Raw genomic sequence first — 16,162 nt, 5'->3', positions numbered from 1 at the left:
GGCCAGGATGGTCTCAAACTCCTGACCTCAGGTGATCTGCCGGCCTCGACCTCCCAGGGTGCTGGGATTATAGGCGTGGGCCTCTGTGCCTGACCCTACACTCAATTTTCATACTATATGTCACCCTGCACTGTGACACAGTTTGCGAACGGGCACCACTCTGCAGACCAGGCTTTGAATAACCCTGCTCTGTACACAGAGGGGTGTTGGAAATGCTTAACAACCGGCTCTCTGATTGAAGAAAATCTACAGGGGGGAACCTGCAGATTTCAGGCATTTGCTGATTTCCATGGTGTAAATACACCAAGGTCAACAATTTCAAGCTAATGGTGAAAAGTGACTGAATACAGAGGTAGAAAGAAATGTGCACAATCGAGCTTAGCAAGCTGAGAAGAGCCAGTTCTAGCACGCTTCTATCAACCCCATTAGATTTTAAAAATCTTTTTAATAAAACCCTTTTGGCCAGGCACAGTGACTCACACGTGTAATCCTAACACTTTGGGAGGCTAAGGGAGCTGGATCACCTGAGGTAAAGAGTTCGAGACCAGCCTGACCAACATGGCGAAACCCCATCTCTATTAAATAGAAAAAATTAGCCGGGCGTGGTGGCCCATGCCTGTAATCCCAGCTACTCAGGAAGCTGAAGCAGGAGAATTGCTTGAACCTGGGAGGTGGATGTTGCAGTGAGCCAAGACGGTGCCATTGCGCTCCAGCCTGGGCAACAAGAGAGAAACTCTGTCTCAAATAAATAAATAAAGGCCTTTTTGAGGGCTTGTTGAACAACTGCTGATCAGCTGGACCAAATCAGGAGAACTTTGCCCTCAGCAGATTTTAGACAGTGGACCAAGGCAGCCCTTCTCTCTGGTAGTCTTCCTCTCAGTAAGATGACACCATCTGATATAACTCACAGCAAATCCAAGATTGCTTTCCCCATGAGCTCTGTGTAGGCACTGCCACTTCTCAAGGATGATCAAATCACAGCTTGCTTGATAATAATAGTTGCACTTAATAACAACGCCTTAGGGTAACAAATGTTTACATCGAAAAGATGTTACTTGACTCTGGGACATCTGCATCTATATCTATGTATAATTTAATTTATATGTATGTTTAATTTCTTTGTCGTATTGTGTTTTTATTTGTGGTTCCTTATACACTTGCTCTCTCATATTTTAAAGAATTTCTAAAATGCAGTAATGAGGAACTGCTAAATAGTTTCTCTACATAGCTTTATGGTTTATGATCCATTCGCTTAGCCGGTAAGGGTTTATGAATAAAAAGGCACAAAAAGGGAGTTTGATCTCCCATCTGTTTTGTGGCCACCTGACACTTGTGTGTTGTTAAACATGAAGGATAACCAGAGTGGAGAGTCTGGATAATTTGTCAGAACACCTTCACCACTACAGAATAAAATAATCTCTGGCCCAGGCCTTCTTGAAGCTTGCAACACTTTTTTTTTCTTTTTTTCAGATGGAGTTTCATTCTGTCGCCCAGGCTGGAGTGCAGAGGTACGATCTTGGCTCACTGCAACCTCTGCCTCTTGGGTTCAAGCAGTTCTCTTGCCTCAGCCTCCCAAATAGCTGGGATTACAGGCGCCTGCCACCACCCTGGGCTAATTTTTTTTTGTATTTTTAGTAGAGATGGGGTTTCACCATGTTGACCAGGCTGGTTTCGAACTCCTGACCTCAAATGATCCCCTGCCTTGGGCTCCTAAAGTGCCAGGATTACAGGCATGAGCCACCGCGCCTGGCCGCATTATCTTTCCGTACAAATGTAGGCAATATTCAATCATGAGCTAGAAGCTGAAATGATAGGAATGTGTTGTTTTCTTTATAATGTATTTCTTTTTTTTTTTTTTGAGATGGAGTCTCGATCTATCACTCAGGCTGGAGTGCAGTGGCGCGATCTTGGCTCACTGCAACCTCCGCCTCCCATGCTCAAGCAGTTCTCCTGCTTCAGCCTCCTGAGTAGCTGGGAACACAGGTGCACACCACCGCGCCTGGCTAATTTTTGTATTTTTAGTAGAGATGGGGTTTCACCATGTTGGTCAGGATGGTCTCGATCTCCTGACCTTGTGATCCACCTGCCTCAGCATCCCAAAGTGCTGGGATTACAGGAGCGAGCCACCGCACTCTGCCGTATAATGTCTTTCTTAAAAATATAAGATATTTTTTTTTTGAGACGGAGTTTAGTTCTTATTGCCCAGGCTGGAGTGCAATGGCGCAATCTCGGCTCATCGCAACCTCCACCTCCCAGGTTCAAGTGATTCTCCTGCCTCAGCCTCCCGAGTAGCTGGGGTTAGATGCATGTGCTGCCACGCCTGGCTAATTTTGTATTTTTAGTAGAGATTGGGTTCCTCCATGTTGTTCAGGCTGGTCTCGAACTCCCAACCTCATGTGATCTGCCCGCCTCAGCCTCCCAAAGTTCTGGGATTACAGGCGTGAGCCACAGCGCCCGGCCCCAAAAATATATAACTTCTTTTTTTTTTTTGAGATGGAGTCTTGCTCTGTCGCCCAGGCTGGAGTGCAGTGGCGCGATCTCGGCTCACTGCAAGCTCGGCCTCCCGGGTTCACGCCATTCTCCTGCCTCAGCTCTCTGAGTAGCTGGGACTACAGGCGCCCGCCAGCACGCCCGACTAATTTTTTTGTATTTTTAGTAGAGACGGGGTTTCACCGTGGTCTCAATCTCCTGACCTCGTGATCCGCCCGCCTCGGCCTCCCAAAGTGCTGGGATTACAAGTGTGAGCCACCGCGCCCGGCCGGCATAACTTCTTAAATGTAAATACCAACCTCTGGTCTCTGTGCATTACAGTATCCACTGAATGAAAATGTCACTGAAATCTGCAGCTCTGGTTCTGCAACTCTCTCATAAATGGATAAGAGTCCTTTCAGCCAGATGAGGAAAAAAATCATTTCATTTGAAATGAACAAAAAACTAAGGGCAAAGGAAAGCAGTAATAGTGATAAAAATACAGCATCATTTCTTTTTTCAAGTTCTACTTACATTTTAAAAATCATTCTTTATGAGAACATCATTCTGTGTCTGGAATTTATTCCTTCTTGTGGGTTCTTGGTCTTCCTGACTTCAAGAACGAAGCCGCGGACCCTCACGGTGAGTGTTACAGCTCTTAAAGCTGGTGTGTCTGGAGTTGTTTGTTCCTCCCGGTGGGTTCGTGGTCTCGCTGACTTCAGGAATGAAGCCGCAGACCCTCACGGTGAGTATTACAGCTCATAAAGGTAGTGTGGACCCAAAGAGTGAGCAGCAGCAAGATTTATTGTGAAGAGCAAAAGAACAAAGCTTCCACAGCATGGAAGGGGACCCAAGCGGGATTGCCGCTGCTGGCTGGGGTGGCCAACTTTTATTCCCTTATTTGTCCCTGCCCACGTCCTGCTGATTGATCCATTCTACAGAGTGTTGATTGGTGCGTTTTTACAGAGTGCTGATTGGTGCGTTTACAATCTTTTAGCTAGACACAGGTGCTGATTGGTGCATTTTTACAGAGTGCTAATTGGTGCATTTACAATCCTTTAGCTAGAAAAGTTCTCCAAGTCCCCACTCGACCCAGCTGGCTTCACCTCTGAATTCTTCACCTCTCAATTCTTGCCAGGAGTGGTGGCTCACGCCTGTAATCCCAGCACTTTGGGAGACCGAGGCAGGTGAATCACCTGAGGTCAGGAGTTTGAGACTAGCCTGGCCAACATGGTGAAACTCTGTCTCTACTAAACCCACAAAAATTAGCCAGGCATGGTGGCGCAGGCCTGTAATCTCACCTACTCTGGAGGCTGAGGCAGGAGAATTGCTTGAACCCGGGAGGCGGAGGTTGCAGTGAGCCGAGATTGCACCATTGCACCTGGGCAACAAGAGCGAAACTCCGTCTCAAAAAAAAAAAGAGAACGTCACTCTTAAACAAATCAGATGTTTCACTTACTGTATAGAAGCTGCTCGTTTTCTCTTTTTCTCTTTCCCATTTTCTCTTTCTGTTTTGACCAGGCAAGACAAACATATTGGCTGGTGTTTCACCCTCCTTCAGTCTCACTCTTGTCTGTCACACACCTGCTGGTGCTCAGACCTTCTCAGCGGGTTCTAAATCTTTCCTGGCACTAAATTCTGAGAGTAGAACTGAAACAAACCAAACAACAAACAAAATACACCTAAGAGAGAAGCGTGGGTTTAGGGCTTAGACAGCAAATCTAGGAAAGGGTGATGTTGAGGAAAACGGACGGATTTCGTTGTATGAGTTTTGGAGTGCAGAAGAATTGGAAAATGAAGAAGGGGACGATGGAGAAGTGTGAGCTGTGATCTGAATCTCCTTTCCTCTCCTTCAAATGGCAATCTTAAGCCGGGAGTGGTGGCATGTGCCCGGTGTCCCACCTATTCAGGAGGCAGAGGGCGGAAGGTCTCTTAAATCTGGGAGTTCAAGGCTAGCGTACACAGCACAATGAGATCCTGTCTGTAGTTGGAAAAAAAAAAATCATGAAGATTTGAATTCCTTTCATCTTCCTAGTCCATGACTGGACAGTGCTGCTCAGTGCCGTGAAGCCTCGTAATAACGAGTAACGTCCCTCCGCATAACAGCATGGGAGATGGTTCCTGTCCTTAAGCCTCATAATAATGAGTAATGTCCCTCCGTATAACAACATGGGAGATGGTTCCTGTCCTCCATTCAGCTCCCTTATTCGAAGTTGGGGGGGATCTCAAAATCTTATCTTCTTTGGGTGTTGGGGGCTGGACCACCCTGTTGGAGGAGCCACGTCTCCAGTATTCTCCCTGACCAATCTAACCATGGTAGATTTCAAGCATTACTGGAACTCTGTGAAGGTCCCTGTTGAGCAAGGTATCCAGTTATCCGTATCGACAGCGAAGATGAGCTGACAACAGCCACCAGGTGGCGTCCAATTGCAGTTGGCCTGGGGAGTGTAGGAGCCACACTGGAGGCTCAGGTCCCCAAGGTCAGTCATGCATTGGAAACGATGTGACCTAGCCCTGCGCCCTCCCATCTCTACTTATCACATCATGGCAGGATTTTTACTGTATGTCACAGCAAATCAAATGATTCTATATTTGGCTGAATTATCTAACTTTTTTTTGGACGGAGAGTGTTTGGTTTTATTTCCTAATTGTGTAGAGATGGGATTTCGTTATCTTGCCCAGGCTGGTCTGCAACTCCTGGACTCAAGCAGTCCTCCCACCTTAGCCTCCCAAAACGCTGGGATGACAGGTGTGAACCACTGTGCCTGGCCTCACTGTCCGGTTTGGATTATCCACACTGAAAGAAGAAACCAAGGAGAGCTAACAAGAAGTAATACATAATCCAAAAGATCAGACATTTGATGTTGGAATATGTTATTTAGCTTCTTGAAATATCAGTGGGCGGAATGTCCTGAGAATCCATTTTGAACAAAATAATGAGTTCACATTGTAAAGACATGTCTTAGGTGAAGTGGTACAACGCTGTAGTTTCATTCAATTTTAATAGGGAGAGGTTCTATCCTAATTATGGCTCCCACCCACTCTGGGTCTTCAGCTGAATCACTGAGATGAGCGTTACTCCCAGCAGGACTACCATCACCCATACCTCTCTGGGAACCAGAGCTCCACCATGGTTTGGATGCAAGAAACTAAATTGAGTGAGGCAAGATATTTACAATGTATATGCACTGGCATTGTTTAGCCAGAGGCTTAGCTGTGGGCCAGTGGGAAGAACCTGAGGCTGGCTGGCTCTGCTCCTGACTCTGCACCTTGCAGGCACTGTATTTTCCCTGAGTCGTATTTCCTGTCAGGTGCATTAGCTAAAAAATGAGGAAGTCGACTGCTTATTGTTGAGCTGCATTCAAATGATAAAAATGGGCTGGGCACGGCATAGTGGCTCATGCCTCTAATCCCAGCACTTTGAGAGGCCAAGATGGGAGGATCGCTTGAAGCCAGGGGTTCAAGACCAGCCTGGGCAACACAACAAGACCCCCATCTCTACAAAAAATAAAAAATTAGCTGGATGTGGTGGTGCACACCTGTAGTCCCAGCTGCTCAAGAGATTGAAGTGGGAGGATTGCTTGAGCCTAGGAGATCGAGGCTTCAGTGAGCCATGATCGTGCCACTACCCTCCAACCTGGTGACAGAGTGAGACCCTATCTCTAAAAAAAAAGAGAGATAAAGATGTGTGTTTCATGAGTCAACATAGATGGCAAGTTCTCCTGGGCTGGGCCTCTGCCAGTCATCCACCCAGGGAATGAGGGGAGACTGCCTCTATGTCATGCACCTTGTCTTCCCCCATCCTGGAGTCCATATGATATTGTAATGAGACATTTGCTTGATTTATTCCTCCAATACTCAGGCAATCCCTGGGAAATAGCCAAACATTATTGTCTCTATCTATTTTATGGTTAAGGAAATTAATCCAAATCACAGGCCACCGAAACAGCAGGACAGCATAATAGAGTCCTTTTGTTTATTGTTCATTATAGGGTGTTTCCTCTGAGTGGCCAGAGGAAACATCTTCAATGTTGAAGCAAGAATTTCATTCAGTGAGATGGCCCGAGTTGGCAGCTGGAACCGTAGGTAACAAGTTGGGACTGCGTGGCCAGGTCTAGCTGATGTGATGGAGCCACAGTGACACCACCTGCTGGAGTGGGTGGGCTGGAGTGGGGTGGGGAGGAAATGATGGAAGCATAATTATTTGATTGAATTTATAATAGCTGCTTAAGGAATTGTGCTTCACTGACCGAAGTCCCACTTGGAAACAATTCATTTTTGATCCTTATTTTCTTAAATCATGCTTTACAAATGAGAAACTGAAAGCCAGTGTGTAAAGCTTCTTCAAAACCCTCAGTGTTGTAATCAAATGGCCAGAGGGAGAGGCTGAGGCTGCTGCTGGGAGCCTCCAAACAGACCTTGACCCCCTTGTACAGGTCCAAAATTGTACTCAGCAGCCTAGATTCAGACCCCCACCATTTTTTTTTAGACCGAATCTCGCTCTGTCGCCTAGGCTGGAGTGCAGTGGCACGATCTCAGCTCACTGCAACCTCCGCCTCCCGGGTTCAAGCGATTCTCCTGCCTCAGCCTCCCGAGTAGCTGGGATTACAGGCATGCACCACGATGCCCGGCTAAATTTTTGTATTTTTAGTAGAGACGAGATTTCACCATGTTGGCCAGGCTCGTCTCAAACTCCTGACCTCAGGTGATCCACCCGCCTGGGCCTCCCAAAGTGCTGGGATTACAGGCGAGAGCCACCACACCCAGTCAGATTCAGGCCCTTGACTCGACCAAGTTGCCCTAAAGGAAGACACTTTAGGGAGTGACTCATACAGACCAAACCCACGAAGACTGATTTATAAGCTAGCATGTGGATTAATTTCTACAATGGGAGACTTTTGTACAGTGTCAATACTCTCAGTGAGTAGTTCTGCTCAGAAACAAGCAAAAATTCAACAAAAGGAGTTTATATAGTGGGAGCTTACCCAGAAAAAGACAGAGAGAGAGACAGGCAAGGTGGAAGTGAAGAAGGAAGACAGAGAGGAGGAGGAGGGGAAAGACAAGAAAGAGGGAGATGGAGAGAGAGAGAAGGAAAAGGAAGGATGACAAGACAGGAAGACAGAGAAAAGAAAAAGACGGAAGGACGGAAGGAAGGAAAGAAGGGAAGGAGGTGGGGAAACACAGAGGGACAGAGAAAGGGAGGGAGGGAGGGAGGAGAGAAGGAAAGAAGGAAGGAAGGAAGGCAGGAAGGAAAGAAGGAAGGAAGGAAGGTCTGTCAGTCAGGCAGAAAGACAGAAAGGTGGGAAGTGGCCAGGCCGGGTGGCTCACACTTGTAATCCCAGCACTTCTATGTGTCTGTCTCTCAGGATATAGGCAACAGCCTTCTTTTCTGTCCTCTGAAAGGAGGCCTAAGGGAGAGGATCTCTTGAGCCCAGGAGTTCAAGACCAGCCTGGGCAACACAGAGAGACCTCCTCTCTATTTTTTAAAAATATTTTTAAGGGAAGGAGGGAGAGAGGAAAAGCAGAGAGGATGGAAGGAAGGAAGGAGGGAGGGAGGGAGGGAGGAAAGAAGGAAGGAAAGAACTGGCTTCGATGAATGTTGCAGCAGCTACGATGGCGTGTGTACCCTTCTCCCCCCGACACCTCGTCCTTGTTATTAGGATCAGAACACACATCCTCACAACCTCTTTGCCTTCCTTTTTTCTTTTTCCATGTTTATTATCAACCACTGAAATCTCTTCTAATGAGTTACTCTGTTTAATATTAGCTATATTTAGTGTTTTCCCTGAAGACAGAAACTCCCCTCACCTTCTCTGTGTGCCTATACAATTTGTTGGCTGGAAAGGTTTCGACAGAGGGCTAATCATGTCTAGTTTATGTTGATTCATATTAATTTCCATTTCAGAAACTTCCATTTCAGAGATTGATATTTCCCAGTGTTTTTCTCCCTCAGTTTTGTGGAAGTGTCACCTCAGATGAGACCCAAACCAACTCCGGAGAGCAGGGGTCTCAGCCTGTCAATGGAACTTATTTTCCTGTTAAATGTCTCAGTGTGTTTCATGTGCCCTAATTTCCAATGGCTGTCAGTTACAATATCAGAAATTAAAACCCACGCAGAAATCACAGTGTCTTTGTTTTCACTGTCTTCCAGTGTCATCTTGCATTACAACATATAAGAAGACACCACCTCCAGTCCCACCCAGAACTACCACGAAACCTTTCATTTCTATCACAGCCCAGAGTAGCACAGAGTCAGCCCAGGATGCCTACATGGACGGACAGGGCCAGCGAGGAGATATTATCAGCCAGTCTGGACTCAGCAACTCCACCGAGAGCCTGGACAGTATGAAGGCTCTGACAGCCGCCATCGAAGCTGCAAACGCCCAGATCCATGGCCCTGCCAGTCAACACATGGGCAATAACACTGCCACCGTCACCACCACGACTACCATAGCCACCGTCACCACGGAGGACAGGAAGAAGGACCACTTTAAGAAAAATCGATGCCTGTCTATTGGGATACAGGTAACAGCCTCCCTTTCTATCCTTTGAAATAGGAGCTTAAAACTAAGGAATATAACACTTTTTGTTTCCCCGGAAGATTTGCTTTCTTGCCGCTTGGAATCATAGATCTATGCGTAGGACCAGATTTTCAAGTGATTGGCTGTGGACTCCGTATATTGTTAAATGTGACCAAGATTATGAAAGTATTTTCTTTGTAGACATTATTAGCAGCTATTATTTTTGTTCTCTAAATTGAATGTGTGACTCAAACTGCAGGATAATTCGAAGAACATGAACACAATCAAACATGAGGTGCTTTTAATTCCTAACGCACATTTCTATTTTTAGAAAATAGAGTGGACTTGCAAGAATAGCCGGGGTCATCGAGCCACATAACAGTATGTTCAACACTATTGAATGACCATATGAGAACAAAAATGTGAATCACTTCCCACAGATGTGGGAGTGAAGGCGAGCAAGACCAAAGTGACTGACAGTGTGGAAAGCAATAACTCACATCACAGCATCATGAGGAAAGAATGTGCACTAGTTTCAGCCTAATCAAGCATTTCATGAAAACGGTAGAAAACTCAGTAGGCTTCTCAGTTCGGTTCACTGTTTTTCTGCTTTTCAAAGATAAGATCAAACTGATTCCACCTTGTTTCTTTTACATCTGTTTAGCTTGGGTTACCCTGCTAGAAATGTTCTTCTATCAAAGAAGAAAAATCATCCTCTCTCTCCATTTTTGTTGTGCTATGTCAGTCTGCGGGTACCCTTTGAATAATAACTTCTCAATTTGCTGTTGAATAGATCCATCCACATTGAACCCACTCTAAGGCTAATTTAAAAGCCAGGCGTGGCCAGGCATGGTGGCTCACGCCTGTAATCCCAACACTTTGGGAGGCCGAGGCGGGTGGGTCACCTGAGGTCGAGAGTTTAAGACTAGCCTGACCAACATGGAGAAACTCCGTCTGTACTAAAAATACAAAATTAGCTGGGCGTGGTGGCACATGACCGTAATCCCAGCTACTTGGGAGACTGAGGCAGGAGAATCGCTTGAACCCGATAGACAGAGGTTGTGGTGAGCCGAGATCACGCCATTGCACTCCAGTCGGGGCAACAAGAACAAAACTCCATCCGAAAAAAAAAAAAAAGACCGTTTTAACTATTTTTACACGTACAGTTCAGTGGCACTAAGGACATTCACATTGTTGTGTGACCATCACTATATTGTGTATGTTTAGTCGTGGTGATGCACCCACTGAACTATAACCTCCACAGGGAGCTAGATTTTTTAAAGCAGTCTCAGAATAATAATAATAATTATTATTTTCACTCAGTAGGATGGAACTAGACTTAAATCCACATATAACATTGGGGAGAAAAGTTTTTACTTGAGACGTTATCTCATGTCTTAAATAGTTGGATATTTAATGAATTAAAAAATTGTTCTTATTCTTCCTCTAATCATTGTACACTGCTATATAAATTATAGCAAAGTACTGAGTACTTCACGTGACACTCATTTAACTCATCCAACGATCTTACGGCATAGTGTTGGGATCATCTCTACCCCACAGATGAGAGCACAGAGAGGTTGGAAACTTGCCCAAGGTCACCTGCTTTTTCTTGACAGAGCCAAGATTGTACCCAGTGTCTAACATGATCACATTATACTACTTCTTTGATGGAGAATAATAAGAAAAAAAAAAAAGGCCGGGCGCAGTGGCTCACGCCTGTAATCCCAGCACTTTGGGAGGCTGAGGTGGGCAGATCACGACGTCAAGAGATCGACACCATCCTGGCCAACATGGTGAAACCCTGTCTCTACTAAAAATACAAAAATTAGCTGGGTATGGTGGTGCACACCTGTAGTCCCAGCTACTTGGGAGGCTGAGGCAGGAGAATCACTTGAACCTGGGAGGCAGAGATTGCAGTGAGCCAAGGTTGTGCCACTGCACTCCAGCCTGGCTACAGAGTAAGACTCCAAAAAAAAAAAAAAAAAAAAAAATTAAAGACCCAAACTGTTCATTGAATTTCGTTATACAGAAATCAAATTTAAATGCAAGTTCCCAAAATATGTCACACTAGGATCTTGGACTTCCTCCCATGCTTTCCCTCTTAGGGCCAGTTTCCAATCCTTTACCAAAACTTTAAATTTAATTCATACCCAATAGCTAATACTACAACTACTTACTTTATAACCTCTGTGAACTTAGATCAATTACTTAATATTTCTGTATCTCAGATTCTTCATCTGGAAAATGAGAATAATGATAGTCCTTATTTCATATGGTGCATTTAGGGTATGGTAAAAATTAATTGATAAAATATATGAAAGGCTGTAAGCACAGTGCCAGGCATAAGGGTTCAACAATTATTAGATTTAGTTGTTATGATTAATATTGTCCTTTAAAATTCTAATTAGCTAAATATGCTGAACTAAATATACCACGGACTTTCTCAATTATTATTTTTTTGGACAGAGATCTTATATCCTGCAATTTCTTCTACAATTTTTGAAAGCCACTTTATAAATTTAAGTAGATTACCCTAGATACAATACATAAAAGGTGCCATTTGCCAATATTTGGAGCTAAGAGTAAAAAAATCACAGAGATAAATTTATATACAATGACTAAAGCTTAGAAGATGCTAATACTTGATGCAAATGAGCTGGCAGTTCTAGGACCAGTGGGGATGAGGCTTGGACCAGGAAGAGAACAATGTCCTCCATTCTTGTTCTGATGAACCCTGCTTCTTTTTTGTCTCCTCTTTTTTTATGCATGAGGATTGTGCTTCTTCAGGGAAATAACTACCATGCATCTTCTGAAAAAAGTTTCATTGGATAGTTTTATACCAGCGCATAGTGGAAGACACAACATCCTACTTTGGCTGACATCCTAAGCGTTTTTAATTTACATGAGTGTAGTCATATGGAATTGGATAAAATCCCATCCAGGAAATCACAGACCAGGCTCACGTCTTAAACAGAGACAGCTTAATACCGAAAATTGGTTACACAGCTATGGGAAGACTGAGAGAGCAATAAAAGGAGCAAGAAGGAAAAGGTGGGGTTACCAGAAGTTTAGGAGCTCAGAAGAAAGGCCTGGGGTAGCCTGTGCTCAGATTGTGAGGTGGCAGGGTCAGGTGGTGCTGGGACTTCAGAGTGGTGCAGAGCAGCTGGTGCATGGGCTGTTGAAAGGAGCTGAAGGGCCAGGTACGGTGGCGCACCCCTGTAATCTCAGCACTTTGGGAGGCCGAGGTGGGTGGGTCACCTGAGGTCAGGAGTTTGAGACCAACCTGACCAACATGGTGAAACCCCGTCTCTACTAAATAAAAAAATTAGCTGGGTGTGGTGGTGCATGCCTGTAATCTCACCTACTTAGGAGGCTGAGGCAGAAGAATCACTTGAACCTGGGAGACGGAGGTTGCAGTGAGCCAAGATTGTGCCATTGCACTCCAGCCTGGGCAACAAGAGTGAAACTCTGTCTCAAAAAAAAAAGTCCGGGCATAGTGGCTCACGCTTGTAATCCCAGCACTTTGGGAGGCCAAGGCCGGCGGATCACCTGAGGTTGGGAGTTCGAGATCAGCCTGACCAACATGGAGAAACGCTGTCTGTACTAAAAATACAAAAAATTAGCTGGGCATGGTGTTGCATGCCTGTAATTCCAGCTACTCGGGAGGCTGAGGCAGGAGAATCACTTGAACCTGGGAGGTGAAGGTTGCAGTGAGCCCAGATTGCGCCATTGCACTCCAGCCTGGGCAACAAAAGTGAAACTCCATATCAAAAAAAAAAAAAAAAAAAAAAAGGAAGGAGCTGGAGCCGGCTGTGCTGGCTCATGCCTGTAATCCCAGCACTTTGGGAGGTCAAGGCAGGCGAATCACGAGGTCAGGAGTTCAAGACCAGCCTGGCCAAGATGGTGAAACCCAGTCTGTACTAAAAATACAAAAAATTTAGTTGGGCATGGTGGTGGGCACCTGTAATCTCAAGTACTCGGGAGACTGAGACAGAGAATTGATTGAACCCGGGAGGTGGAGGTTGCAGTGAGCCGAGATCACGCCACTGCACTCCAGCCTGGGAGACAGAGCAAGACTCCGTCTCTAAAAAAATAAAAAAGGAGCTGGAGGGTGGAGCCATAGCTGCCTTCACATGCAGGAGTGATGCCAGAAGAAGGTGGAAACAGGAAGGAAGTTCCTTCTCTTCTTCCACCTTCCTTTGTTAGAACACAACTGGAAACCAGCCGACAAGGAGGCCTAGGAAATGTAGTTTGGGAGTCCTGGCCCCAGTGTCGAAGAGCAACTGAATGTAGAAGATGGGCTTGGGGCTGCTAGACAGTAAGCAAATCACCAAAACAAAGCTCTTTGTCTGATAAATAAATAAATGTGCTGTTTTCTTCGATCAGCATGTGTGTTAAAAGGCCTAAAATGGACATGATCCATGTGCAGTCTTGATTCCTATGTTCTTATGGGAGCACCTCATGGCACTCTGATTCTAGAATATTTAAAGATATAAATTTCTGTATAATATGGCACCAAAACAAGTCAAGTACTTTATCTGGTGTTTTTCTTGATGCCCTAGTGCTGGGGGTGAGGGGGGCATTGTGGGGACTGGCTGCTCTGGATTTAGAGCAAAGTTGTATGTCTAAACTAAAAGTCATAGGCACCTTTAGGATAATTTTTTTAAATTTTCTTATAATTACAAAGTGAGTAATTCATGTAAACAGTATTATTATAAAGAGTTCCTATAGTACAGGAGTGTATAGAGCAAAATATGAGATTTCCCCTTCTTTCCCACTCCCACCTCCTATTCCTACTGTACTCCCCAAAGGTGACCCCTGGCAACAGTTGGTTACACTGTCTTTTAGTCTCTCCAGAGTAATTCTGACTACAGATGAGTTTCATGTCCTACCTTTAGGCCCTGACTCCTCTGCCTCCCGATGGTACATCATGATTTCCGTCTATTATTTAACTCAAGTTGCAAAACAGATTAAAAGAACAGCTTAATCCTTCACATTATGTGAAATGCAATGGCTTTCTCTATTCTTTGAATTAAAAATAAAAGAAAATTTAGTTATTTTAGATCGTACTCTTAAGGCTTATTTATTTCCTTAATACCTGCCCAAGTGTACAGAGATATATTAATATTTTATGCTTATGTGAAGAAATAAGTCCAACTGCAGATAATGAAACTTGTCTCTGTCAAGTAAAATACAAACCAAAGGAATTGTTACTATTTGAAAGAAAGCTTTGAAAAATAAAAAGGCCCATGCGTGGTGGCTCACTCCTGTAATCCCAGCACTTTGGGAGGCCTAGGTGGGTGGATCACAAGGTCAGGAGATCAAGACCATCCTGGCTAACATGGTGAAACCCCATCTCTACTAAAAATACAAAAAATTAGCCGGGCATGGTGGCGGGTGCCTGTAGTCCCAGCTACTCGGGAGGCTGAGGCAGGAGAATGGCGTGAACCCAGGAGGCGGCTCTTGCAGTGAGCCAAGATCGCGCCACTGCACTCCAGCCTGGGAGACTCTGTCTCGAAATAAATAAATAAATAAAGTAAAAAGGCACATTATTTTGGATTCATAATTTATTGACTTAAAATAATAAAGGAACACTAAGGAGATACTTTAAGCCTTAAAGACTTTATTTTGATGGCCTGGAAGTCAGCATCAGTGTTTATTTGGAAAGAGATTTTTGGAGGGACCTCTCTCAAGTCAAAACTAATGAACCTTATGGAGATCATTTTAATGAATTCCAAAAAGAAGAAATAATCAGTCATGTTTGCCAACCATGATGCATTAAAAATTAGAAATTAACACTAAACAGATAACAAAATCTAACCATTTGAAAATATTAAAACATCTAAATAACATTTGGATTACAGAAGGAATTCAAGATTATTTCGAAATAAATGACAGCAGGAATCCTATAAATCACCACTATGGGCTGTGGCCATAGTGATGATCTAAGAAAGATTTTTAGCCCTATGTTCTTTCATAATTAAGGAAGAAATATTACAATATAAACACTCAATTTAGAAAGCTAGAAAAAGAACAACAGATTCAAAAGAAGGAATTACTAATGATGAAAGTACAGATAAATGCATTAGAAAACAAAACAGAGCAATGGCAATAACAAGTAAAGTGGAATTGATAAACCAAAATTGGTTATTTGAAAATACTAAATAAATAGACAAATCTTATTGAGAGAGGGAAAATAGAAATCAACAATATTAGGAATGAGAATAGTATATGACCTTTTGAAAAATTATAAAAGATTCTTGTGACAGCTTAATGTTGGTAAATTTTAAAGTCAAAATAATATAGACACTCATGTATATTACTAATACTGATGCAAGAGGGAGTATTAAATCTGGGGAAAGAGGTCAGGCTCAGTGGCTGACGCCTGTAATCCCAGCAGTTTGGGAAGCTAAGGTGGGTAGATGGCTTGAGCCAGGGAATTCAAGACCAGCTTAAGCAACATAATGAGACCTTGTCTCTACAAAAAATAGAAAAAATTAGTCGTGCGTGCTGGCACACACCTGAGTCCCAGCTACTTGGGAGACTGAGGCGGGAGGATCACTTGAGACCAGGAGTTCATAGTGGCAGTAAGCCATGATTTTGCCACAGCACTCCAGCTTGGATGACAGAAACCCTCTCTCTAAAAAATAAATAAATAAATAACATAAAAACCTGGAAGAAGAAATCTTATAACCATAGAATAAAGTGCAAAAAACGTAAAGAAAAAAAAACCTTTCACAAATGTTATGGACTTGGATCATTTTAACAGGAAAGGTTTTCTCAACATTCATGAAACAAATAATTCCTATGTTATTTAAAGCACGTAATATTACAAGAAAAGATCAAGATTCTTTTTTTTTTTTTTTTGAGATGGAGTTTTGCTCTTGTCGCCCAGGCTGGAGTGTGGTGGTGTGATCTCGGCTCACTGAAACTTCCATCTCCTGGGTTCAAGCAATTCTCCTGCCTCAGTCTCCCAAGTAGCTGGGACTACAACCACGCACTACCACGACCGGCTAATCTTTGTATTTTTAGTAGAGACCGGGTTTCACCATGTTGGCTAAGCTGGTCTCAAACTCCTGACCTCAGGTGATCTGCCCGTCTCGGCTTCCCAAAGTGCTGGGATTCTGGGATTACAGGCGTGAACCACTGCACCTAGCCAAGATTCTTAA

At 44.0% G+C, this 16,162-nt stretch overlaps 1 protein-coding gene across 23 annotated transcripts in view; it reads left to right on the top strand.

Annotated features, from left to right (window-relative positions):
• DLGAP1 (DLG associated protein 1) overlaps positions 1-16,162 on the top strand; it is a 993,959-nt gene that overhangs the window by 894,517 nt on the left and 83,280 nt on the right. For 19 of the 23 annotated variants that reach the window (XM_058438584.1, XM_032152723.2, XM_032152722.2 and 16 more), the window contains one exon: positions 8,621-8,994. In XM_058438584.1, coding sequence (XP_058294567.1) covers positions 8,621-8,994 — 374 coding nt within the window. The remainder of the gene's footprint in view (positions 1-8,620; positions 8,995-16,162) is intronic. The other 4 variants (XM_058438592.1, XM_058438587.1, XM_058438586.1 and 1 more) reach the window with 1 other exon arrangement.

Source organism: Hylobates moloch, unplaced genomic scaffold (genome assembly GCF_009828535.3).
Source record: "Hylobates moloch isolate HMO894 unplaced genomic scaffold, HMol_V3 SCAFFOLD_5, whole genome shotgun sequence".
NCBI lineage: Eukaryota > Metazoa > Chordata > Mammalia > Primates > Hylobatidae > Hylobates > Hylobates moloch.
The sequence above is the reverse complement of the archived record's forward strand: the minus strand, read 5'-3'. Positions and strand labels throughout refer to the sequence as shown.